At 40.3% G+C, this 24,259-nt stretch overlaps 1 protein-coding gene across 2 annotated transcripts; it reads right to left on the bottom strand.

The window, feature by feature from the left end:
• Positions 1-28: 28 nt before the first annotated feature.
• LOC135637241 (protein S-acyltransferase 24-like) lies at positions 29-16,135 on the bottom strand. 2 transcript variants are annotated; one of them, XM_065149820.1, is made up of 13 exons: positions 15,766-16,135; positions 15,404-15,544; positions 14,512-14,624; positions 13,932-14,011; positions 13,671-13,834; positions 11,573-11,711; positions 11,382-11,481; positions 10,323-10,380; positions 8,219-8,296; positions 8,025-8,123; positions 7,802-7,880; positions 7,569-7,714; positions 29-715 (listed from the first exon to the last, which is right to left on the bottom strand). In XM_065149820.1, the coding sequence occupies exons 1-13, from the start codon at positions 16,024-16,026 to the stop codon at positions 317-319; spliced, it is 1,857 nt and encodes a 618-aa protein (XP_065005892.1). In that variant the 5' UTR covers positions 16,027-16,135; the 3' UTR covers positions 29-316. The 2 variants fall into 2 exon arrangements, 1 of the variants encoding a protein (XP_065005892.1); XR_010496199.1 differs by having other exon boundaries at positions 579-715; positions 7,569-7,730.
• Positions 16,136-24,259: the final 8,124 nt, after the last annotated feature.

Raw genomic sequence — 24,259 nt, 5'->3', positions numbered from 1 at the left:
TGCAGCATCGATATCACATGCACAAGCATAAGACGAATCATGAATGATTCTGCATTCTTTAACTAAATGAAATCTGATGACTTAAAGCGTCTTTACAACGACAACATCTCATCCAAGTACGGCAACACAATTATGAAGCTACCATTGGGCATTACAACATCCACAAGTGAAATAATATTTGTATCAGGTAAAAACTGCTTTCAGAGAATAAAGCATCTGACATTAGATCTACATACACACCCAAAAGAAGGGAAAAAAAAACCTCAATGAATATGATACAAAGGAGAATAATCTTTTGCCCGTGTCGTCTGAACGATCACAATGGCAGAATCGATCGTGTGTTGTGTCGAGCATTACGACCAACACCCAAGCCTAACCCATGGGGGGCTCTGTCATTCCTGCCATTAACATGTCCATGAGTTCTTGAACTTTTGGACTGACCGTCGACGCAGACATTGCCGTTATTACTTTGATGGGAATGGCTCTCGCCATTCTGTGAATCTGTGCTTCTCGTCATCTGAATCATCCCCATTTCTTCTGACGGTGGTATCTGTTCTGGAAGCTCCACATCTTCATTGTAACCCTTTATCAAGAAGTCCGAGCAATTTTTGTGAATGCCATGATCGTATGGATTTCTGAACAGTCCACCAGGCCCTTTGAGGTAACTGTACCTCGTAGAATTTGCGACTTCATTTGTTGTTATATTCTGTGAGATCTGCAAGGAAAGAAAAAGATCAGGAGAGCTGTTGACCAAATAAAACAAAGCTGGTTAACAAAGATTTCCTGGAAGAAGAGCATGATGGCATTTTTTATTCTTCTATCCACTTTCCTTGTAAAAAATCTAGACACAGTGTTTTCAATGATATTTTATCAAGGCATTTACCATGGTACCCTACACTTTTCTCTTGAGAAGGCAAAAGTGAAAAAGGGTCATTTGTTTATATGATCGCATGGCTGTCATCAAAATCTAGACACCTCGAAGCAGGGTTCTCCATTTCGTCCAGACTAGTATGAAATGAGTGGTACATATTGGTCCAGGCATGAACTGGTATGCGACCCAGCCCACTTCGAGCGGTTCATTCCACAACCCAAAAGAAAATTTCTTTTATTAAAAAAAAACTTCACAAACATGAGCCCTCTTCTTGCAAACTGATGTCACCGCCGCTGCTTTCCATCGCTGCCATCCAGCACCGTCGCCACTTACGTCCCCAGTATTCCTCCTCTTCTCCTTCTCCGTTTCCTCTTCCTCCATCGCCTCCTCTTCTTCCTTCCTCTTCCTCTCTCCTTTTTCTCAATCGCCTCCTCCCACTTCCTTTTTTTTTTCTTCCTCCTTCCTCCACTATGCCTTCCTCTTCTCCTTCATCTTTGAAACACTGGGTATACCTACAGGTTATCATGTTGTCACGAACTTAGCTGGTTTTGCCTAAGTCGTATGACATCCTTACGTGTTCGTTCACAAAGGGTCAACCTCTCCGAAACCTCTTATGGTCCCTTAAGGATCTACAAAAGAGAAAACGGGTTAGAGGAAGTATTTAACTCGGGATCCCATAAGCAGATATTTCAGCAAACACTTATTAGGCAATGTAAATTACAAACATAGACTTTATAAGCTTTGAAAGGTTGCGTGACAAAAGATCCAAGATGTCCAACCGTGACCAAAAGTCCCCAAAAGTGCCCACATGACACGATGCGAAATAAGAAAACGAACCAATCCTAGACAATACCCTAAAAGGCCATCTAACCATGTGTCACTCAGGTAGCTCCAAGGTGCTATACCGGTTGACACTCCGCACCACTCTGCGAAGTTAGAAAACTCCCAAAATGGCTGCTTAGATGGCCTATTTTTAAGCAGTTTTATCTCTGTGATGACTGCACACAACTTGTGTTTACAGGACTAAAACAATCATAAAAACCAACCAATATAGAGTTGTCAAGCCTATTACAAACTCTCTACATGCTATGTAAAGCATGAACAAAATTGAAAGACATGAGCATACACAAACATTACATCGAACACCCTTTGTATAGATTTGTCTATGACATTCTCTCCCACTTATTCTTTTGACATCCTTGTTGAAGCCTTTGTGAACGTTGCATCTCCTCGCCTTTGCTAAATCTTTAATCTTCTACTTTAGCTGCAACACATCTCCATCGGCTTCTAACTACTCTCATCTTCAATCTTCCACTTTAGCTGCAACACACCTCCCTTGACTTCTACCTATTCTCCACTGCCATTATTAAGTAGTCAAACTTTGATCCGCCAACGCAGCTTCTACTCGCAAGTGACTCTTGACTTTGGTGTGTGGTTGGTCGAGTTGCGTTAATCTTTGTTGGTTCCTGCAAATCCCTCAGATGAAGGAAAAGACCTTCCTTGTTATGCGCTAGTCTCTCAAACGTCTAGCGCCACTTGAACTGGATAGATGCCTGTTGAAGCTCTAACAAGCATTGCCTCGCGGACTTTAAAGTTTTTGAGGTATTTCCTCGACTTGAACCGGATAGATTCCTCTTCTACTTAGTTATCATCTCCAAGTAAGTTCGCATCACTTTCATTTTTTATTGACATTTTGTTAGTAAATGAAGCGTACAATCTACCTTTGATAGATCCGATCAGCATTAATGAGGATTTGACAATTGTTGTCTTCCATTATGTCTTTTTGAATGATAGAACATGAGCAAAGCTCCTCTACTGAATAAATAAGATAATTGTGGTACTCAACCTCACCCTATTATCTTAAGAGTTAAAAAGACAAAGATTATCTGAGTACACCCACCTCATTGAGAGTTGTACTTTATGCATCAAGGTGATTACTAGCCTTCGCTTGTTCTTTGCTCACATTTCTGAAGTATCCAAAGTGTTTTTATTCCTTACGTTGAGTTAGCTGCTATAATTCGTCTTCTCATTGCCATCGAACTTCTGAAATACAAAAAGTTTTGCCTGGAAAAAGTACATTTTCACCTCGACTTGAAGTTAGTCTCCGATAGTTTTGGTTGCTTTTAGGATTGTACCATCTTATCCATCTTTTTCGTCACCTACTCGTCTGAGTAGAAAATGTACAACACCGCAATATTATGGCATTCACTCTTTGAATCTATAGCTCTTCTTACCGTCATGTTGCTCACCGAAATAAAGCTCCCAGTAACTCCCGATCATACCTCCATATGATTAAGTCCCTCATGGGACTTCTCACGTGTGTTGTATTGCTTCAATCTATTCCACCACGATTCACTACACCATGTTGCCTCCTGGTGACATTTCCATTGCATTCTAATCTTTGAGGGATGAACCCGGGCCATGATCTCTCTATCTGTGGCCTTTGCCAATACATCACAAGGCCTTCGCCATCTCTAATTGTATTCACTCCTTTGGCAATCGACCTTCATCCACCCACTCACAGGTCACACAAAGACGAAGTGCAACTCTAGAACAATCCGTCACCCTGCAGTGCTCGAAGTCCACTGACTTCGCTAAAATTGGTGTCCCATTATTTGAATCCTGGCCCTTACGCCTAGCACAATCTCCACTACACATAGCTTCCTTTGCAACAACTCGAATGACAACACTGCAGTATATTCTTCAAGAGTACTCGCCACTGCGTTCTCTTACCACGTGCTAAGGTCTTTTGGCCCTAACTTCGTCTCCACAATTTAAGACACCTTAATCTTTCCATCAATTGCTTCGTCGAGATAAAGTGCATGTGCCTCGAAGCTCCCTTCAACTTTGGCACCATACAAGATGAGTCCACTCCATTAAAACAAGGGACCCATGGAACAACACGATCTCGCTCTTCCACTACAAAAGTTCATGACCTTGACCTCTCCAAGGAAAGCTTCGCACCTCCACTCCATGTTTCGTCTTGTCAACTCCCTTTATGCATATCAAGCACTTCATTAAGCTCCACCCAAGTTGCTCCACTCTTCAGTTTGCATTGAATTGATGGTGGCCCTCACGCCCACCATTCAACGGGTTAACCCTGCGTTGAGTCCAATCTCCACATCAACTCAGTGTGCCTTTGTTTGGTGTTGCCGAGGGTGGCTCCCCCACTTGATCTCGCAATACATCCATCGACACATTACCTTATACAAGATTATGCAACAACTCCTCGCCGCTCTATCACGAACTTAGCTGGTTTTGCCTAAGTCGTGCGACACCCTTACGTGTCCATCAGCAAAGGTCAACTTGCCTTCGATGGTCTCTTACGATCTTCTTCAAAAGAGAAAACAGGTTAGAGAAAGTGTTTCACTGGGGATACACAAGTAATCATTTCAGCAAACACTTTATAGCAAATGCAAATTACAAATATAGACTTCGCAAGCTCTGAACGGTCATACAACAAAGGGTCGAAGATAGTCCACTACAGACCGAAATCCCTAGAAGTGCCCACATGACACAATCTTTATTTACAAGCCTAAAACGGCCACCAAAGACAACCAAAATGGGGCTGCCAAGCCTACGGCCAGCCCTCTACATGCTGTGCAAAGCATGAACAAAACTAAAAGACACGGACATACATGAGCATTACATCAAACACCTTATTTACAACTTTGTCCGTGACAGCTCGCTCGGTCCATTTAGCTTTATAGAGCTGTCGTCTTGAGGAACCCTACTCAACATGTGCAGTTTATTATAGATGATTCTCCCTCTAGAGAATCAGAAACTTATCCCTCTTAAATATTTATCCTATTGGAGCAACTTTTTTCTTCGTATCCTTTCTTTCGAAGTTTAAAAAACCACCATCCCCTTAGATTACTTCGCCTTGTTGAACAAACTGCACAATGTTCCACTACTATGAATGAACATACTAGATTGCAACTCTTCGCCAATACAACCCTCATTACACCCCTCGAGGCCTAGCAACATGCTGAGCCTACTGCACACTTCAACCACCTACGCACATATCCTTCCCATGTCAAAGAGAAAGTATCCATGCTCCATGGCGCCAAGTTTCGGTCGCCTTGGGATGGCCACGGACAATCCATCATCTATATATAAGCCCTTACATGAGTACCGAAATCTTCGAGTTAGTAATTTCCCTCACCTCTGTAAGCTTTGCATATCTCTTTCAGCCGCCGAGCAACCCATCCCTCCTTGCACGATCTCATCCTTTGTCAAGCGCTCTAGTTGCCTTAAGCACTATCAAGTTTGATTGTCAACGTTGAGTCGTAACTTGAACTCAGCCATCCTAACCTTTGTGCGCTATGCGTTCTTCTCAGCTCGCTTGTCCTTGTGGTGCCTCTCGCACGAAGGATTGGTCATTCATCTGAATGTCAATCTCGGATGTTCACTTCTCTGAGTGACTCCTTTGAGTCCTTTCCCTACGTCTCTATGCTTGTTTCTCTCAAACGGTTACGTGTGCTGGCTGCCTTCAATGCAGTCCTGCTATACCCCCCACGTTTGCATGTCAAGTGTTTCTAAGTGTGCTTGTCTCGCTCTAATACCATATGTCATGAACTTAGTTGGTTTTGCCTAAATCGTGCGACACTCTTGCTTGTTCGTTTGCAAAGGATCACCCTCCACGAGACCTCTTATGGTCCCTTAAAAAACCTACAAACGAGAAGATGGGTGGTTGGAGGAATCGTTTTACTTGAGATCCCACAAGCAAGCATTTCAGCAAACACTTGATAAGCAATGTAAATTATAAACATAACTTTGTAAGCTCTGAGCGACCGTGCGATAAAGGATCTAAGGTGGTCCGTCGCAACCAAAAGTCCTCACAAGTGCTCATATAACACGCTGCGGAACAAGATAGCAAATCAACCCTAAATAATACCCCAAAGGCCCATCTAACTATATGTCACCTAGGTAGCTCCAAGGTGCTGCATTAGTTAATACTCCACACTACTCTATGGAGCTAGACAACCCCCAAAATGACTGCCTAGATGGCTTATTTTTAGACAGTTTTGCCTTTGTGTGACAACTGCACACAACCTGTGTTTACAAGACTAAAACGACCATAAAAGCCAGTCAAAATGGGGCTGTCAAGCCTACCGCAAGCTCTCTACATACTGTGTAAAGCATGAATAAAACCGAAAAACATAGATATACACAAACCAAGGATTTTAATTTCGAATAATATCGCTCGTACCGGGCAGTATGTACCAGTTCGTCAGTAGACCGGTACACGGACTGCCCGCTACCGAGCGGTACCGTCGATTAGGGCTGCTTCCTCCCCATTACCACCCTAAATCGATCGGTGACGATCAATTTCGATCGTCGTCGCTCGCTACGAGGTGGTATTAGTTGAGGGAGAGCCGAGGGAGAAGAAGGGGGAGAAGTAAAGGGAGAACTTGGAGATCCGGCGTCGCTCTCCCTCGATTATCCAGATCCGTTGCCACCATCCCTCACCGGATGTCGTAGATGAGATGTTGCCTCCTCGTCGTTTGAGGCGACGAGGCCTCGGCATCGTCAGTGACTTCTCATCCGCGCGGGGAGAAGAAACAGAGCGTCGTCGAGGCAGCATTTCTCCCCACGCGGGCAAAAGAAACAAGGCGAAGACGTCGCCTCGTCACCCTTTTTTGCGTGAGGAGAAGGAAACCTCGGTTTCTTCTTCCCGCGCAGGTAAAAAAAGGAGGCGATGTCGCTTGAAACTCTAGTGTATCGCTCGGTACTCTGTACTGTACCATACCAAACTACGCTTGAAACTCTGGTACGGTACGAAATTATGATCCTTGACACAAACATTACATCAAACACTCTTTGTAAATATTTGTCTATGATAATGTGTCAACACACCAATACCAGTATGTACCGATCCCACCAGTGATCGATGCAAATCTAGCATGCGATACGATATTCCTTACCCAAAAGTCCTAGAGTCTAGAGTACATGTAATTTGGGAGGCCAACGACATTTCTCGAGAGACAATTACATCCCCTACCTAGATAATGGTATGGCCAATTCCTTCCTCGGAAAAAAATTACATCCCCTGCCTAGATAATGGTATGGTCAACTCCACTGAACGAATAAAAGAATATTTTTGTGCATGCAACATTGATCGTTTATTAAATCAATCTTTCACTATCTTGTGTTTTTTCATAATGTTAATAAAACTAGATGAACAAGATAGCAGTTGGTTCCTAAATGCTAAGATGTGTTTGAAACCAAAGGTCATTAAGGGCATCATTGATCTAGAAACCACACTTCATAACTTCATGGGTTGATAGAGTCTGCAGTCTGAACCCGCCGCCTCAGAAAAGATTTCAAATTTATGATCTGTTCAGTTCTATCAAGAGCCTAAAACTATGATTCAGTATGTCATTAGCTTCATAAGCCAGCATTTTTATTCTTCAATGGGATTCAAAAACTGATCTATATTTTAATATGAATCAGTAGCAAAGAAAAACATTATAAATAAACTAAATATTAATAGAATATCTATGTTGTCCACCATTATGTAAGGATTAAAGACATACTACAGCTCATGGAACTGAAATATGAAAAGTTAAAGAAATGTTGAGATCTGAAGTGTAATTATTTTCAGACTAGTGTTTCATTGTCATACAATTAATGCAATGCAGTAGCAGAATGCTAATTGCTATTAATTAACATTTACATCATTTTAGTTGCATACCTGTGATGCTTGGACGACAGTTAGGACGGCAACTCCAAAGAAGAGAAAAAAATCCATTATCAGAAATGATAAGGCCCCAAGATGCTCGGTGGCATTATGATTCAACCATCCACCAAAAGATGGTGGAGAAGGATCTTTCACAATTGCTGCAGGAAATTTTTGCTTTTCACTAGCAGTGAGTCAAATGATAGCGTGATAAACTCATAGAGAAACCAACTTTAATGAACACGTACTTGCAATGGTAACTACACCAGTAATTATCATAGCTGAAACTTCCAGCACAAGAAACATGAAAAAGTCCCACTTATTTTTCTGCAGAACAATGGTTATTGACAAATTAGATAATCAATTGATTAATAGAGCAAGAAATGAGCAACCTTGCATGACAATGCCTCTAGTACTTCCAGAGAAATAAAAGGTAGGAACCAGGAAGAAATATATGAGTATCAAAAGCACCTTGCCAATACAATTTGATACCCAAGGGCAGTGATGATCAAACTGCTCAACGCAACGATCACAGGTGGAACAATGCTTTGCCCGTATAGGCCTGACAATCTAAGTATTATTTCAACCAAATTTGAATCAGAACTCCAAGAGTAATATGACAAAGGAAAATGAGTTCCCCTCCTATGGATAGAAAAGAAGTGTACCTTGCATGTTGCACACAGTTGGGACCAATTCCCAGCCAACAGGGCAGGATGGTTTAACTCCATCTTCAATAAAGGTTCCTATAGCACAAATATTTATAGTTGTAAATCATAGGTAAATTTCAAAGAATCAGATATTTTGTTATATGATGGCTTAAAATCAAAGGATCTGTCCAAGAAACATTAATATAACTCTCAATATATACACATACATATCCCATCCAAGGACCAATTGCTGATCCAGCATGTTCAGCACGTATCAGTCGATGTGCTGGAAACCAGCCTGGGACTCCTGAAACTTGAATCCTAGTCCCAGCTAAGAAAGGGATAGCTCAATGCATGTGGCTTGCACTAATGTAAGATAGGGAGAGGATCAACATGTGCAAACTCATCCTTGCAAGCAAAGAAGAGAAATGAAAAAGCACAATTAAGCTAGCGACATAATCATCTATCAATGTGAACTTTGTTACTTACATTTACGATCAAGGACTGTCATCTTGTACCAACCACCCATATTGTCTTGATCCATAGCCAGACCAGTATGTACCAGTTGGTATCTATGTACCAGTGCATGGTACACCAAGACGTACCAATGTCATGAAAAGAAGGAGAAGAGGAAGGAACAGATGGAGGTGAAGGAAGATGGGGAAGGAGAAGGAAGGAAGAAGAGGGGGCATTGATGGAGGACGAGGTGGAAGGAGGAGGATGAAGTGGAAGGAAGTAGAGACAGTGGAGAAAGAGGAGGAGAAGAGGAGGAAGCCTAGGTGAGCATGACAGGAGGCAATAGGAGGCTCATGTTCAGGCAAAGGGGGGCTCACCAATTTGCAAGCCCTATAGAGTGCTAAATAGTTTTTTCTAAGTCGGAACAGACCACCTGAAACGAAGGCCATCTGCATACAGGTTCATGCCACAGGTATGTACCCACTACCCACCCATTTCTTACCCTGTTTGTGGTTATGGTTTACTTTACTGCAAAAAAAGGCATTTCAGTCACCCTGTTGATTTCCTTTATAACATTATCTCATCTTCTAATTTACACACACACACACACATAAAACAAACAACAATTATATATATATATATATATATATATATATATATATATATATATATAAACAAACAACAATCATCATGTTTAAGGTGGTGACCTTGAGTAGATAGTTGGCATTTTCCTGACAGAATCAATCAATTCACTGAAAAAAACTGACAATGCAATGTTGCACTGTTCAATCACAATTGTAGGACAAAAATTTAGCCCATGCGTCCCTAAATTTTTGAAAAAATAAAAGTGGTTTAAGCATAATTTCCCTTCTTGCAGCATGACACCATCCCAACCACTTAGTGCAAAAACAGCACACACAGCAGGTTGTGGCACAGGCCCCATCAACATCATACACTGATAACTGGCAGGTTGTATCGGATCAGCATGACATCCATGCCAATATTCTATTATTGCAGTACTGCACAGGCTGGGAACAAGACGGCACAGACCAGCACAAGCAATCCATGAGTTGTACAGCTTAATAAAAGGATAATTAAATCTCTTATTATACTTAAAATATTTTTTTTGGATTTTCTCTGAATACAATAATGGTTCTTTAAGTTACTCTATTCCATGGTTTAATAGCACTGACACTGTTATGGTACTAATGGGTACAAAATAAAATTCCTAGTTTGGTGCAAGGAGATGTGTCTCCTCATATCATGCCCCTACTCAAAGTCCAATATATATATGCTCTAAGGCATACAAGTTTTCTTGAAACAAGATCATGCAAAAGAGAATCTTTGAACATGATTGTACTATACTATGTATATCTTGACATGTCAGGCAAGAAGCTTTTTTGTTTGCTAAATGCAAAAATAATTCTCTAGAAAGAAATGCCTTTCTATAGTTATTACCTACAGGCAATGTGAGAGTGTGTATGACTCAGTACATGGATAATGTGCATTTAGAGACATTGCTAAGAAATTTGTTCTGAATTTAACCACATGAAAACAAAACAGATATGAACACAAAGCTTGAGGTATTGTTATGACAACATCTAATTAGACAAAGTCCTAATATTTATAGTAGCTACATTCTAAGCAAGCAATGTTTGCAGCTTACATCATCTCTAAGGCTTTGTGCATCGCGTGCATTCCTGTTGATGAAGCCAGGATCTTTTCTGTGACAAAACAAAAAATTGGAGCCAGTTGAGCTTCACCATTCACACATCTAAAATCACATAATCATCTCTACTATTATAATGGAAATGAAAAATGTTCTACAAGAAACACATGTTCCTGAAGCTTCCTTTTTATTTTGAGAAAAAGTGTATGCATATAGTGGAACAATGCAGGGCCATATATCTTTCCCCATTTCCCAACAGGTGCAGGATATGCATAAAAAGTAAGTTATAAATATCCATCTTGTCTCCATGTAGATGCAAAGAAACATGTTAGTCCAAATAAAGCAAAGGATGAAAGCAGACTTCCGTTGTTTAAGAGATGAAGTTGCAGAATAAAACATATACCAAGGTAGTAGGGTCCTGAGTCAATTAGGACTCGGGCGATAGAACATTGCAAGGAAGTAGCCCTAAATTAAAATTCAATGATGGAATAGAAGAGCAGCAGGACAGCACTTACAGAAGTTACTCCAGTGATCACTGTAGCAGCATGAATACAGTAACACCGCAGGTTCTATGGCAAGTTACCGCATCCCTATTGGCAATGTAGGCCACTATCGAAGTATCCAAAACCAGATCTTACTTGGATACCTATTTTTTCACCCGAAATTATCCCACACCAATTAAAGGGGATATGACCTACTTTAAGTGGGTCAGGTAGACATGAGTACCCAAAAAAAACTGATCTGCTGTGATCCCTAGGCACTATTCCCCTATGCCCACGACAAGTTGTTGTAGGCCATTAAATCATGGCTGGATAATTTATCGATTTCCTGGTAAAACAATCATTACTTTATAGTTTAATCTTCTAAACAAGGATTATATAAACCTTTTTATGTCTCTCAAACTAAATGAGATTAGAGGTGTCACTTACATGATTTTAAGACAATGTCCATGTATTTTTCACATCAAATGTCCATAACTCCTACATAAACTCTGCAATAACTAGCAAAAGTACAACTTCAATCAAACACAGTCATTACAACAAGAAATTACCATACCTACTACATTTATAAAACATGAATAATCCTGCAGTTGCCAGGAGAACTCCCAACCAGGCACAAAGCCCAAATATAGGTGTTAACTTCAAATTGTAAGAACCTACATCCACAAAAGAAAGAATATCAGAGAATAAATTCTATAAAATTTATTTAACAGGATGGACGGTTTAAGATTTATCAACATAGTATACCTGCAATGACTGAATGTATATATGTAAACAGCATAGCAATTATTATGCACCAAAGAGCAGGTGCAAGTCCTAATTTTGATAGCTTTCCCAGGTGGCTATTCGCATCACAGCGCCTGTCAAATACCTGTCTAGCATTGCCCTGCAAAAAATAATACCAGCTACTCATGACCTGCTATGAGGAAGCTCCTTTGAACTGTAGCAGAAACTAGTTTAAGATACAGAAAACTATACAAGGAAACAAAAACGCATCAGCATAGGTTACAAAAATTAACTTTTTCATCAACATTTCCAAAGTCTAGTTGGAAGAAGCCTTGTAAACACTTTGAAAGACCAAGAAAGATCCAGAATACAATTGGTGAAACCAAGCAATATGAATCATTCATCCAGCAGTCAGCTTCTGTATCACTCCACTCGGGGCTTCTAAGCGTAAAGAAAATGAAACAAGAAGTTGGAACATTGCAAGATTTGATAGGAAATAATGCTGGCAATTAAAAGAGTTAAAACCACATATTGGGGTTTGCACAATTGTAAGATGCAACAGTCAATGCAGCTAATTTTTTTGGTTTAACATTTTATCAGCTGCAAATGCAAATTCTTTCTAGGATCCCAATAACAGGCTCCAGAACACTTGTTACATATACACATGCAATATATTATAGACATCCTCATAAACACAAACGCATACAATTTGCACGCATGGATGATTACACAGATAATTTATCTGAAACTCTAGAAAATTAAAAAATCAATTTTTTGTGTAATTATTGATATAAAAATATGAAAAAAGAAAAAGGTCCCCTTAAGGAAACTGTCCAGTTGCTGCTCACTATCACATAGGATTAGGAATCTACTATTGAAAACCTTCTATGAACTGGTTTCTAATTTGCAGGTGAACCTTTGTCATGCGGTAAGATTGCTACTTTGCAAACTGTATGACAAGGTTTAAGTTCCAGAAATAGTCTCTCTGCTTACCGAGTGAAGTTGAACTCCACATTAGTGGGAGTCTTATGCACTACTCCTTCCTTTTTCCAAAGAATGGGACTATCCTATTTAATCACAACTCTCATTCAACAATGACATGGAAAACAAATCATGGAATAAGTGAAGGACAAAAACCACTTAGAAAATTTTATTTGGTACTAGGAGGAAGTCCAGTGATGCTACTAGCAGAATTAGTCAAGTGGACAGCTCCCAACAGCTCTTTTTATTTGACTCAACTTGGGATGGCTTAGAATTACATATAATCAAAGGCTTTGGCTCCATATTCATGCTATTCTAAGTGTGCATACATATGTGTATATGAGAACAACTCAATAATTACTCCATCATCAAACAACTTCCTACTTGCTCTAAGCTTCGTATCAAAATCTAGTGCAATCAATTAAAAAATAACTAAGTACCATTTGCAGCAAAAATAGCTCAACAAAAACAAAGAAATCATCCATCACAAGCATTTGCAATTAGATATATAGAATCTTACCCATCATTTAGCTATAGAGCAACATCCGTCGGTAATTTTTGAGCCATTATGTCCTGAATCATTGAATTTTCATGAAAGTCTACCTCCAAAGAAACATAAAATTCAAATCAACAGTCCTTATGAATGCACATTTTGACCTCCATTGGACACATACAAAACATCTAGATTTGCAGAAGGCATATACTTCTTCGCTTTTTTTCATATTATAAAAAGGGCTGCAAAATTAGAAGTCTCTATCATTTCTACCTAAATTTCATGCCCAACAAGTGAGTGTGTCTCCTTCTTAACAGTTGTCTAATAAATTCACAATTGCAACCTACGCAACTTCTCCCTAGCGCAAGGCATTTTATAGTCACCCTGAAAAGGAAATGAAGGAATACAAGAAGTAGAAGCAAGAATCATAGATTCACAGATTGATAACTTAAATCAACGACAGGAAATAAAGGAGACTTAAAAGCACAAGTTTCCCTCCCCTACAGGGTCCAAAGAGTTAAGCATGTAAATAATGGTACAAAGCAACCTTATTGTATTGGAAACACTCCTCGCCTTATAAAGAGCAAAATAGAAATGAAAAGGAACAAAATGCAAAAAATAAATTATTTGAGACACTGAACCTACAAGGAAAAAAGCAACTTGCCGATGACCCTTATCTGAAGCAAGCTGTGCAGGTGTTAAGCCCGTATTATCTGTGATCATGAGGTCCTCTTTCTTCCCTGCTTGAACTAGAACTGTACATGCCTCCAGGTTCCCTCTGATAGCAGCCCAGTGAAGTGGGGTGCAACCTATTGAGCTCAATGAAATTAAAGACTTCAAGTTAGAGCGAAAATTATTCAAATTAAGGAGTATATGACAGGAAAAAATCAAAATAGTAAAAAATACCTTCTTTATCCTGTCGTCCCCTATAAGCATCGAGAAATAGAAGAAGGCGCACACAGTCAGCAAATCCCTTGTAAGCAGCCCTAAAGATCCAAAACGTTAAACAAAAATTAAAAAGGAAAACATAATTTGCAGTTAGTAAAAGTAATTCCTATAGAGCATCTATAGAGAAACTATGACTCAAAGTGTCACCGAAACTGGAAGATATTGTGACAACTGACAAACTCATGAATTTAATAAGTTAGCAAGTCATAAGTATTATGACCCGAGCCTGATGAGCTAACTAGCCTATCAACTTCGTTTGGTCTAATCCACTGACCAAAATGCTTAAGCTGAAGTTGATAGTAGTACACTCATCAGACCCTTATAAGTCAATCTTAGTCTTGTCCACTTTCGATGTGGGACTAATCAGGGATGTTACAGTACTACTATCAACATCAGCTTAAGCATTTTGGTCAGTGAATTAGACCAAACGAAGTTGATAGGCTAGTTAGCTCATCAGGCTCGGGTCATAATAATAAGGAGGGAAGGAGAATCAGGATGCCATGTCATATTACTCAACATAGAAGAATATCTTATGTACCAGTGCAAAGGGCTTCTTCCATCATTATCAGGGACATCTGGATCAGCATCCCACTTTGTAACAATATGATAGAGAAATGCTGTCTGGCCGTACTGTGCTGCGACATGGGTAGTCTGCAATCAAGTGGAACTTGATATACGTGACATAAACCAAGTGGAAAGCAGCCCAAATTTAAATGAAAATACAAGATCAGATCCATATAAATACGACATAAAGTTGATATGCTGAACAAGAATCAGGCTCAACCACAGCTCAAAAGCATGAATGTTCTGTTCGAAAGATATTGAGTGGATATCCATTTCAAGAGGTAAAAGCACCAGCGGCCAAAGACTTCATAGAGACAGTAATTTTCCCAATACAATAAAATCAACCTATTGACTTTCTTAGACATCATCGTCAATTACCCAACAATGATAAGATTTCTAATCAATTGTAGGACCATGTGCAGTCCAGTTTGATCCAGTTCATAAGTGATACAAGTCAAACCAATAAATTACATAATGAAAATTATTTTCAAGTTAAACAAAATAATGTTCACTGTATATTTTAACAAAAAAAAACTATGTTTTCGTCAATCCATATTAGAATTTATACTCACTAACCATATAACTCAACTTCCATGGTTATAAACTCAGCTTATAGTCTCTATTCACATAAAATTCCTAATCCAGTCATTGCAGAGTCATGGAACAAAAACAATGGTTAACACATCAGCACATGAAAGTTATGTTAGCCACACTAGTTAAAACAATAGTTTATCCTTTTCAAAAAGGGTTAACCAAGCAGGGGTTAATGACCATGCCTACTCATACAGATAACTTAAACAGAAAAAACGGAGCAAAATACAAGTTTTTATCTTTTTTATGACTATAATTTTAGGAGAACCTCAAACCTGATATCCATACAAGTCTGCCACATCAACACGAGCACCTTCTTTCAACAATAACTCAGCAACCTGGACGTGTCCCCGCACTGCACTCCAATGGAGCGCGGTCTGCCCCGTGTTGTCGGTGGCGTTGACATCTCCTCCGTGCTGGTGCAAGAGAAAAGATTGAACTATCAGAATTACTCTAGAGACAAGGATGACCCAATCGTCGCATCAACAAAGGGGAAGAACAGGGATTTCGTGGAAATTACACGAAGACGTAGATCACAACGACGCGACAAAAAAACAATAGCCAATACCACGAACGATCCACTGACAAGAAAAAGAGAAAAGAAACCCCAAGATCACACCACGAGAAGCGGAGATACCTCGATGATGTACTGGGCAGCGGCGGTGCGGTTATTGAGGGCGGCCCACTGGAGGGCGTAGTACCCGGCGCCATCCGCCTCGGAGACGGAACACCCCTCCTCCTCCACCAGCCGCTGTAGCTTCTCCAGATCGCCGTACGCCGCGGCAGTGTACACATCGTTCTTCAACGCCTCCTGAGCACCAGCCCCTCCTCCGCCTCCTGGCGCCGCTCCTCCTCCGGCCCCGCTGGCCTCCTCCACCACCTCGATCTCCGACGCCATCAATCTCGCCGCCGCGCCTCAGGATCACCGCAATCCGACGACGCCGAGGCGTAGAATGCGGAGGAGGAAGAAAAAAAGAAATCTTTCTTTGGATTGGGTTTACGGGCGAGAAAGAACCAACACATTGTTTTATTTTTTTTACTTTTTTATCGTTTATTGTTATTTATCATTTTTGCTTACTTCTTGTTTCACTTAAATATTAAGATAATTATTCGTAATGCGTTCCTCAAAGATATCACATAAACTAATTTTCAAGTAGGTAACAGCGATTATATGGGATAGATTATAGGAATAAATACGGAAATCAACCACTTATAGAGGTATATATGTTATTTTATTTTTTACTTGCGCTATTATTTTTTAATTGCTCAGAAAAAAATAATTTTTCATATATCCTTCTAACCTCAAACGATACATTTGATTCAATGAGTTATGTAATTAAACTACTACCAAATTAAACTAGAATTGGGTTCTATAAGAAGTGTAAATAATCTTTTGGGTGGTTCAATATAATTTTATGGAGCTATGTATAGTTATATCTTTTTAAGATATAACTATACATTGAGACTTATAAAACACTGGTTCTTTTATTTCTATATGTATATACGATTAAATATATTTATAAATTATTAAATGAGAAAAAAAATCTTTGTTTACGCCAAGAAATTTAATTTTTTGCTATTCATATTTTTTATACCTAATCAAGTCAAATTACAGTATTTATCAACAGGAATATGACACAGATGATAAATAAGTGAGAGTTACTTTTGTATATGTACGTATGAATTCATTGGTCAAACAGGGTATGGACGAGTGGACCGTCGACGTGGCTCAAAATGGGCCCATTTGTTGGGCCTAATCTCTGTTGAAGGCCCATTTAAACCTATCCATGAGATGTTGGCCGTTCTGATGCACACGTAAATTAGCCTACAGCTACACAAGAATAATCTTAATCAAATCAAGAACATATAATCTCTAATTATTATTTATAGTCTTTATGAACAGAGTCTTGAAATCTTCAGATCGTCATCTCTCTCTCTCTCTCTCTCTCTCTCTCTCTCTCTCTCTCTCTCTCTGCATGTACGTGCATTGTATGGCGTCCACTGCGCATGCTCATTTGCTCGAACCGCAACAGGCCAAGTCGTAACTCTCTCTCATATGAATCTTCACATGTTCTCACTGATCTCATACACCAGCCATATGGTCTGAGGGTGAAGGCAACAACACAGCATTACTTCTTTCTAAAAGACAAAGCAGATGCTTAAAGGAGCACGTAATAAACAAGTAGTGATGCACTGTTTGGTGTCAGGTTAAGGGCAGACAGATTCCCAACTACAGCCTAATAGATCCGTGTTAGAGGCAATAGATCTCCATCAAGGTTGCCAGCTTTAATGGTGCCATGATATGGTGCACCATGGACGACTCCTCAGCTCCACCGAAGAACATGAGGCGTGTTCATGGTGTGCTTTGTCCACACTCCACAAGCCATCGCCACCCTCGTTGGCCAGATAAGCTTGAATAGTATTTAACGTACCAGGGAAAGGAAACAGTACGTGATGTCTCATGCAGCTCGGCTTAGGATTCTTGGCCATGTTGTTCTGCATGTTCCATGCCAAGGTAGAAGACAATGCAGCATCGGATGTAAAGACTCTTCATACCAGCATCAGTCGCACCACAGGGAACAAGAAGAAGGTAGCAGGCATGTGGGTGAGTGTTGCCAAAACAGGCTCACATGTCCCCGAGCTCTGCTGCAGGGATTGTTGGTGGTGGGCATGCAGATGGAGTCCATCGGACAGGCCAAATCTAACTTGGAATGTCTGGGAGGGGAAGCTAAGCTTTGGCCAGTTAAGGCATTCGAGGACCTTTCGAGGGACTGTACAAAAGTAAAAAAATCTGATATGAACATACACTGATGGTTTTAAGTGACATCTCAACTTAAAATAACTCTTAGGTCTCCAATCACTAAATAATGAGACCTACAGCCGGTACAGCTTCCAACATAGCTTAACCTTTTCGCATTAGGACAAGAAAAACTATTGTGGTACTGTCAGCTCTCCATAATGCAGTCATATGGTCGAATGTGAATGTGCTGCCATTGATTAGCTTGTTGCAGAGAAGAGAAGCCAAGGGGGAAGGGAGATGGTTCATTTGAGGTCTATATTCTTCTCGGGATTGGGATATCAGGCTTCAACCAACCCCATGAAGTGACACGCCCTCCTCTCTCTCTCTCTCTCTCTCTCTCTCTCTCCTCTATAAGTAGTCAGGTTCTTCTCCCCTCTCAATCACCTCCCAAAAAAAAAAACCCAAGAGTTCCTCCTCCTCCTCCTCCTCCCTCTGTTTCATCTTCTTCCGTGTATGGACACGATGGCCCTCTTTGTAGTCTTCCACAGCTTTCTTGAACTGCACTCATCCTTTATAAGTGAGCGCATACATCTCAATTGCAGTTCAACAAAGCTGTGGGAAATTACAGTGAGTAGCCGAAGAGCTACCCAAAGTCTTCTAAAGGTCAGTATCGGCGGTAGGACGACAACTTCATTTGCTATCTTCGTCTTCTTTTCTTCGTCAAAAGACATTGCTTTCTTTCTGATAGAGAAGGCAAGTCTTGTTGAGTTTTGTTGGTAAAATGCTTCAGAGAGAACATAATATATAGGTCTTGATTATAATTAACATATCACAAAATAAATTCTAAAACATCAATTAGGATACTAAAAATTACATCAACAAATATATATATATATATATATATATATATATATATATATATATTAGTGCTTATTAAAGGCTTTTCTCAAGGCAGGCATTTTCTTCTTCAAAGTATTGTCATTGTTTCTTCTCCTTTTCTTCCTGAGCTAATGGTGTTCCTTTTTTTCTTTCTTTCTTTCAGTTTTCCCTTTCTAGTAAATTATGCCATCTGCATTCATGCAAGGTTAAAAAGGTAGCCAAAAGTAGTCAATACTTGCACTATTGCTGCATTTGTGGCAGAGAAATGCAAGAAATCCTTGGCACAGATTCCTGGCTATCTGCATGCCTCAGGCTTTACAACTGAAACAATAGTATAGAACAAGCTAGATCTAGATCTCCCTTTTAAGCCTGTGGCTCCACAATTTTTGCAGAGTTTTCTTTGGCATGGAAATAGCAGAAAACAGGCACCCATTGTCTGACAAATTCAACCAATTAATCTATGGTGTGATGAGTTATGAGAATTCTCTAAGTTGCCCTTCAGTGTTATGTATGTTGAAATGTTTGAAGAAAATTTTTGAGTATTTGAAGAAATGAAACAAGTTAGGCAGTTCAAGAGAAAAATTGAGTTGCTACCAAGTGGAAAAGAACTGGCTATGTATGAGATCTTGAGCATATTGTAACCTAAGATTCAATCAGATATGCATCCTCTCAAAATTCACATAGTATTGTATGTATTCTTTTCTCTCTTTTTTCTAAAGAAAATATGGACATCATTTTCAAGAGATAAAGTTGTAAATTACAGTCTAGATGGAAAATTTTTGTATCTATGTTGATATACTGACACTTGATTGTATCCAATTCCTGTTGGAGAATCCTTAATTACTATTGCATAAGGGGACAATGGCATGTTGAGGGCATGGTTTTCAATACCTAATGAATGTTGCCCTAAAACATGAAACATACTACAAATGGAGATTAAGAAATGTAGTAGTAACATGGAACATGATTCAAGGTACAACTAATTAGTAAAAAAGATGTGTCTTGGACTGTTCTGAGGCAGTCTGTCAAAAGGACCCAATGCATTTATAATAAGAATAAATGAGCTACAATTATATACATATCTCAGTCAGTGAAGTGATGATATATCTATTATCCCATGTTGATTTTTTTATACTAGAAAAGGTTTGATCCACCTTGCTTTACATGGAGAATGTTTACATACATCATGATGTATCTCTCTCTTATACTTTGACAATTGTTCTTGCCAACAAATCTTGGTTCACTGGACAATTTGTGCAGAAACCCACTTGTGGTTGGAGAACTCATATTTATAGGGTCATCATAATGCCCAATGCTTCTTTCTTATAATATGATAATACTAATTATAGTTTCTCAAGTAGCGCCAAGAAGAATTCTTATTGCTTCACCTGAAACAAGCTGTACATGAATCCTCAAAGAATAAGTGATTTGGCATTGAAGAAATAAGAAGAGAAATAAGCTTTTTCTTAGTTTTCTTCTTTTTTCAAGAGCAAGACTTCGTAGTTGATTCCACATGTATGTGCACTTTGGCCTTTTGAGTGTGATGTTCTTTGGGAATCTTCTTTGGGATCCATACTTTGTGAAGACACTGACAGCCTTTTCAAGCAAATTATTTGAAGGAAACTGGAAACTCTTATGTACTTTTTGTCATTTAATTTGCATGCAGTGCCATGGAAATATAGCCAATGCAGTGGCTGCATCTTCTTTGATCACCTGTGCTGTAAGCTTATTCTAAGTTTCTGCTGGAATTCTGCAGTCGCGCTCATGTGGAAAAGATGAATGTGATGTTTGTCGTATGATTCCAAATGATGGCCACGGCTTTCATCTACATGGAGAAGAGGTTGCTTCTTCTTTGATCATTTAAGCTGTCATGGCAAGTGATTATTGTCTCTAAGCTTTGTGGATTTGGTTCTGAAAGGCTCAGATAAGGAAGGTGGATATCATGTTCTGCGAAGTCTGAGAACAGACTTTGTAAAGAAGCTCAAACTATGCATGACATCAATGCCAACATAATTAAACAGCAGTACATGGCATTGCCCACAAAAGGATCGGTTGCATCATTGAATCAAAGTTCATAATGGACTTCCATCATCGCTAAGCTATGGAGACCAAACACTGGTCCACTGCTAACATGTTCTCAAGGACAATTGAGCTGTTCTTTCTTCTTCTTGTTTGCTACGTTGAATGCTTTGCCAGTACAGCAATCAAACTTCATTTGGGTTGCACTCAAAGTTACCACTCGGAAAGGCATGACCTTGGCGTCCAGCAGTTGGTTTGTCATCAGAATATTTGCCCACGGAAGCCCAGTGTTCTCTTCATGAGCAGTAGACCAGACTCTGTAGCTTAAGACAACAAGCTCACTTTTACCTTTATGCCGATTAGGATCGTATGGAAGTATCCTGTAGCTATCATTAACCTAACCGAGATAGGGTTGGATCACATCCTGCAAACGCTGAAGCTTGCGATGATGGAATTTGAGTCAGGCGGGAGGAGATGTGCTGAAGTAAGTCATTAGCATGGCAAAGTTGGGCCAGCTGAGTTGTAAGCTTTTGCTGGGAAATCCTTCTCTCTATTGCATTAGGAAGGTCATCATAGGTTTCACATGGCCCCATTGAGACCACGAAGGAAAGCCCCGGGCGGGTCGAAGCCTCAACTGTGTCCGCTAATGGTGAGCTGAATCAGATGGGAGGAGCCGGGCATGGAGGACCGAGTTGGGGCAGCTCGCTCCGAGTTGTCACAGAGCTGCAGTTGGAGGTGCATGCAGATTGAGAGCAGCCACAGCAGGCTTTGTCAGGGGGGTGAACAGGACTGATAGCTCAGTGTGAGAGCAAAAGGCAGCGAGTACAGTAGGGCAAGCAGCATGTGAGCTAGCAAAAGCGAAGGTGTTGGTGTGGCCAGAAGCCATAGCTGGTGGCCAGCAATGGCGCCACTCCATGGCACGCAGGCTAAGCAACAAAGCCTAACTCACCTCCAAGCAGCCATCAGACGACCTATCTCTTCACCCCCACTCCCTGCTGCCAAACTAGGCCTCTTCCACCACCACTACCGCCACCTCCTCCTCCTCCTCCTCGCCCTTCTTTCACCTCATCCAGCAACAGTGACATGGAGTCAGAAAGATCATCTCCACTCAGATACTGCTCTTCCCATGCACATCCCAACAACAAGAAACTTTGCCAACGAAGCTGAGATCATTGCTGCTGTATCTGCATAGTTTTCTTCAATCACATGCTGAGGACTACAAGGGTGGAAGCTTTAGAGGAGATTGCAGTGGGAGTCACAACGTGTAAGGGTACAGTAATGGCACAGTGGGAGAGATGACACAATATGGGGTGCGTACTGCTCGCGTACTGTGACATCAAACACACAGTGGAGACGAGTGGACTCGCATACGAATTTGGAGCACAATTCACTGTCTCACGCAATGGGCTCCTTTTTATGAACAGTTTGTTTGATGTGGGCTTTGCTACGTACCATGAGAGATCAAAAATCTGCGCAGAGATCTCTTTGGTGCAGCTTCTCATCATCCTGCATCTTTTTATATTCTTTGAATTTTTTTCTTCTTTTATGTCTTTAGATCACTTGGAAACTCTACCTTCCAAATTCCTTCCTCAAAATTGGAGTATTCATGTTCGAAAAATCTGTTCTATGGAGCAAATAGAGTTGAAGCCCAAACACCTTCAAAATTTTGTTCTAATCAAATCTATCCTTCAAACTTTAGGACTCTGATACCAATGTTTTTCATGAATAAGATGTTATGTTAATGTCGATTTGGATCGTCAACTTGAGATAGAACGACATTGCTCGAAATGTCACTCAAATAGGTGGATTCCTCTCTGAGCCAAAATACCCACTGCAGGTTTGACTTTGGAGTCTTCTTGCAAAACTAATATTAGGGGTGTCTGGCAAAACTCCTTTAAGTTAGTAAGCAGTCGAAGATTCACGGCTTTTATATGATTCTCCCCGTAGTCATCCACGATTAAAGGAGAGTTAATGGATGTAGCATGATAGAGAAAATGCTTTGATTACAAATCGTGAGTACGATGTTCATAAGAGAAATATGCATCCCTGATAACAATTGGACAAGTGGTAACATAGTCGATCATGAGAAAATAGGACTTAGTCACGTGAACATCAATCCAAAATAATAATTTGAAGAATATTTTAAAAATGATAAAATCAGAAAATATTCTCTTAATTAACTCGCTAAAAAAGATTATATTAGGTATGATAATCGAGAAATCATATTGAAAACTCCTCCCGACTTTGATCTTCGAGCAAATCGATTGCCAGACTAGAGTACACAATCCACATCAACCCTGATAAGCATTCGAGCGACCCCTTCCATCACATTAGACTCTTACATCCACGAATCCATTAGCATCATAATTATTCACACCATTAGATGTAATTTGTAATCGTTGACAAAGGACCCTCACTAGAATATTTGACAAATCACCTAACAAATTAGATTCTTCAAGAAACATAAATGTTGAACTTCATACAAAGTTTACAGTGATTTCTTGAAATTTTATAATTTTAAATTTTTAGAATTTTGACATATCATCTACTCGTTTTTCTATCCTACCCACCACAAATATGATGAATGGATGAAAAAGAAATAATGTTTTTTTTTTTTTTTTGAAAGCAACAACATGATGAGTACCTTAATCGGACTTAAAAGTAGATCAAGTAGACATGATGATCCAAAAAACGTCCGACCCCCACACTTCTATGCCCACAATAAAACGGAGCTCGACACAGGGAGAGGCTGGAGACGAACGTACAGTTTAGCGAGGAATTGGAGATGAGGCCGAGACAACGGAGGTGGTAGTAGGACCCCCTCGCCCGTACGGGACATTCACCGGAGGAGGTTTGTACCGCTTCTGCTACGCTCACTCACTACAATGAAGCTCATCCTGTTCTCTCCATCTTCTCCTCGCCAGGCTTTTTGCATCCCGCAAGCAATCTCATCCTCTCTTTCCTCCTCCTCCTCCTCCTACTCCTTCCTCTTTCCTCTTCGTCGTCTTTTGGTTCACAGCTTCCTTGGATCTGGATCGCGCAGGCAGCTCCATCGAGCCTCTTCGTTCCTTTCCACAGCTTTCTTGAACTTCCCGTGGGCGCTGGACTCGAGCAAGTTCAGGAAAGCTGTGGGAATGCATGGAGAGGTTGGAATCCCGAGAGGTTCTCGATCTCCTGTTCATCTCCCACCGTCTGCTCCTGGAAGTTTTAGTCTGTGATCTCCACGTAGAGTTATAAGTTGGCGTTTGCAGGTAATGCTAAGATCCTACTGTACCTACTACACCCAGTGGATGACTCCAGCTTCTCATTTCCTCCTCCACTCGTTGCGTCGGAGTGTATCGTATGTAAACTGAACATGGATTTACCATCTGCAGTTTGCACATAAAACCAAGATCCACTACCACGTAGTGGAGATCTATAGGAGGACTTGCCGGAGTCATGCGCTGCCAGAGGAGATTCTTGAGGTAAGCAGCGATTGTTCGTGCATGTTTGA

Source organism: Musa acuminata, chromosome BXJ3-4 (assembly GCF_036884655.1).
Source record: "Musa acuminata AAA Group cultivar baxijiao chromosome BXJ3-4, Cavendish_Baxijiao_AAA, whole genome shotgun sequence".
Classification (NCBI taxonomy): Eukaryota; Viridiplantae; Streptophyta; class Magnoliopsida; order Zingiberales; family Musaceae; genus Musa; species Musa acuminata.
The sequence above is the reverse complement of the archived record's forward strand: the minus strand, read 5'-3'. Positions and strand labels throughout refer to the sequence as shown.

Excerpts from the sequence above, each read along its gene's own strand:
- LOC135637241 (XM_065149820.1), bottom strand. The coding sequence starts at position 16,026 with ATGGCGTCGGAGATCGAGGTGGTGGAGGAGGCCAGCGGGGCCGGAGGA. Across the intron at positions 11,482-11,572 it reads TATACATTCAGTCATTGCAG|GTTCTTACAATTTGAAGTTA; the intron begins GTATACTATGTT and ends TTGTGGATGTAG. Across the intron at positions 7,881-8,024 it reads TATCAAATTGTATTGGCAAG|AAAAATAAGTGGGACTTTTT; the intron begins GTGCTTTTGATA and ends ATTGTTCTGCAG.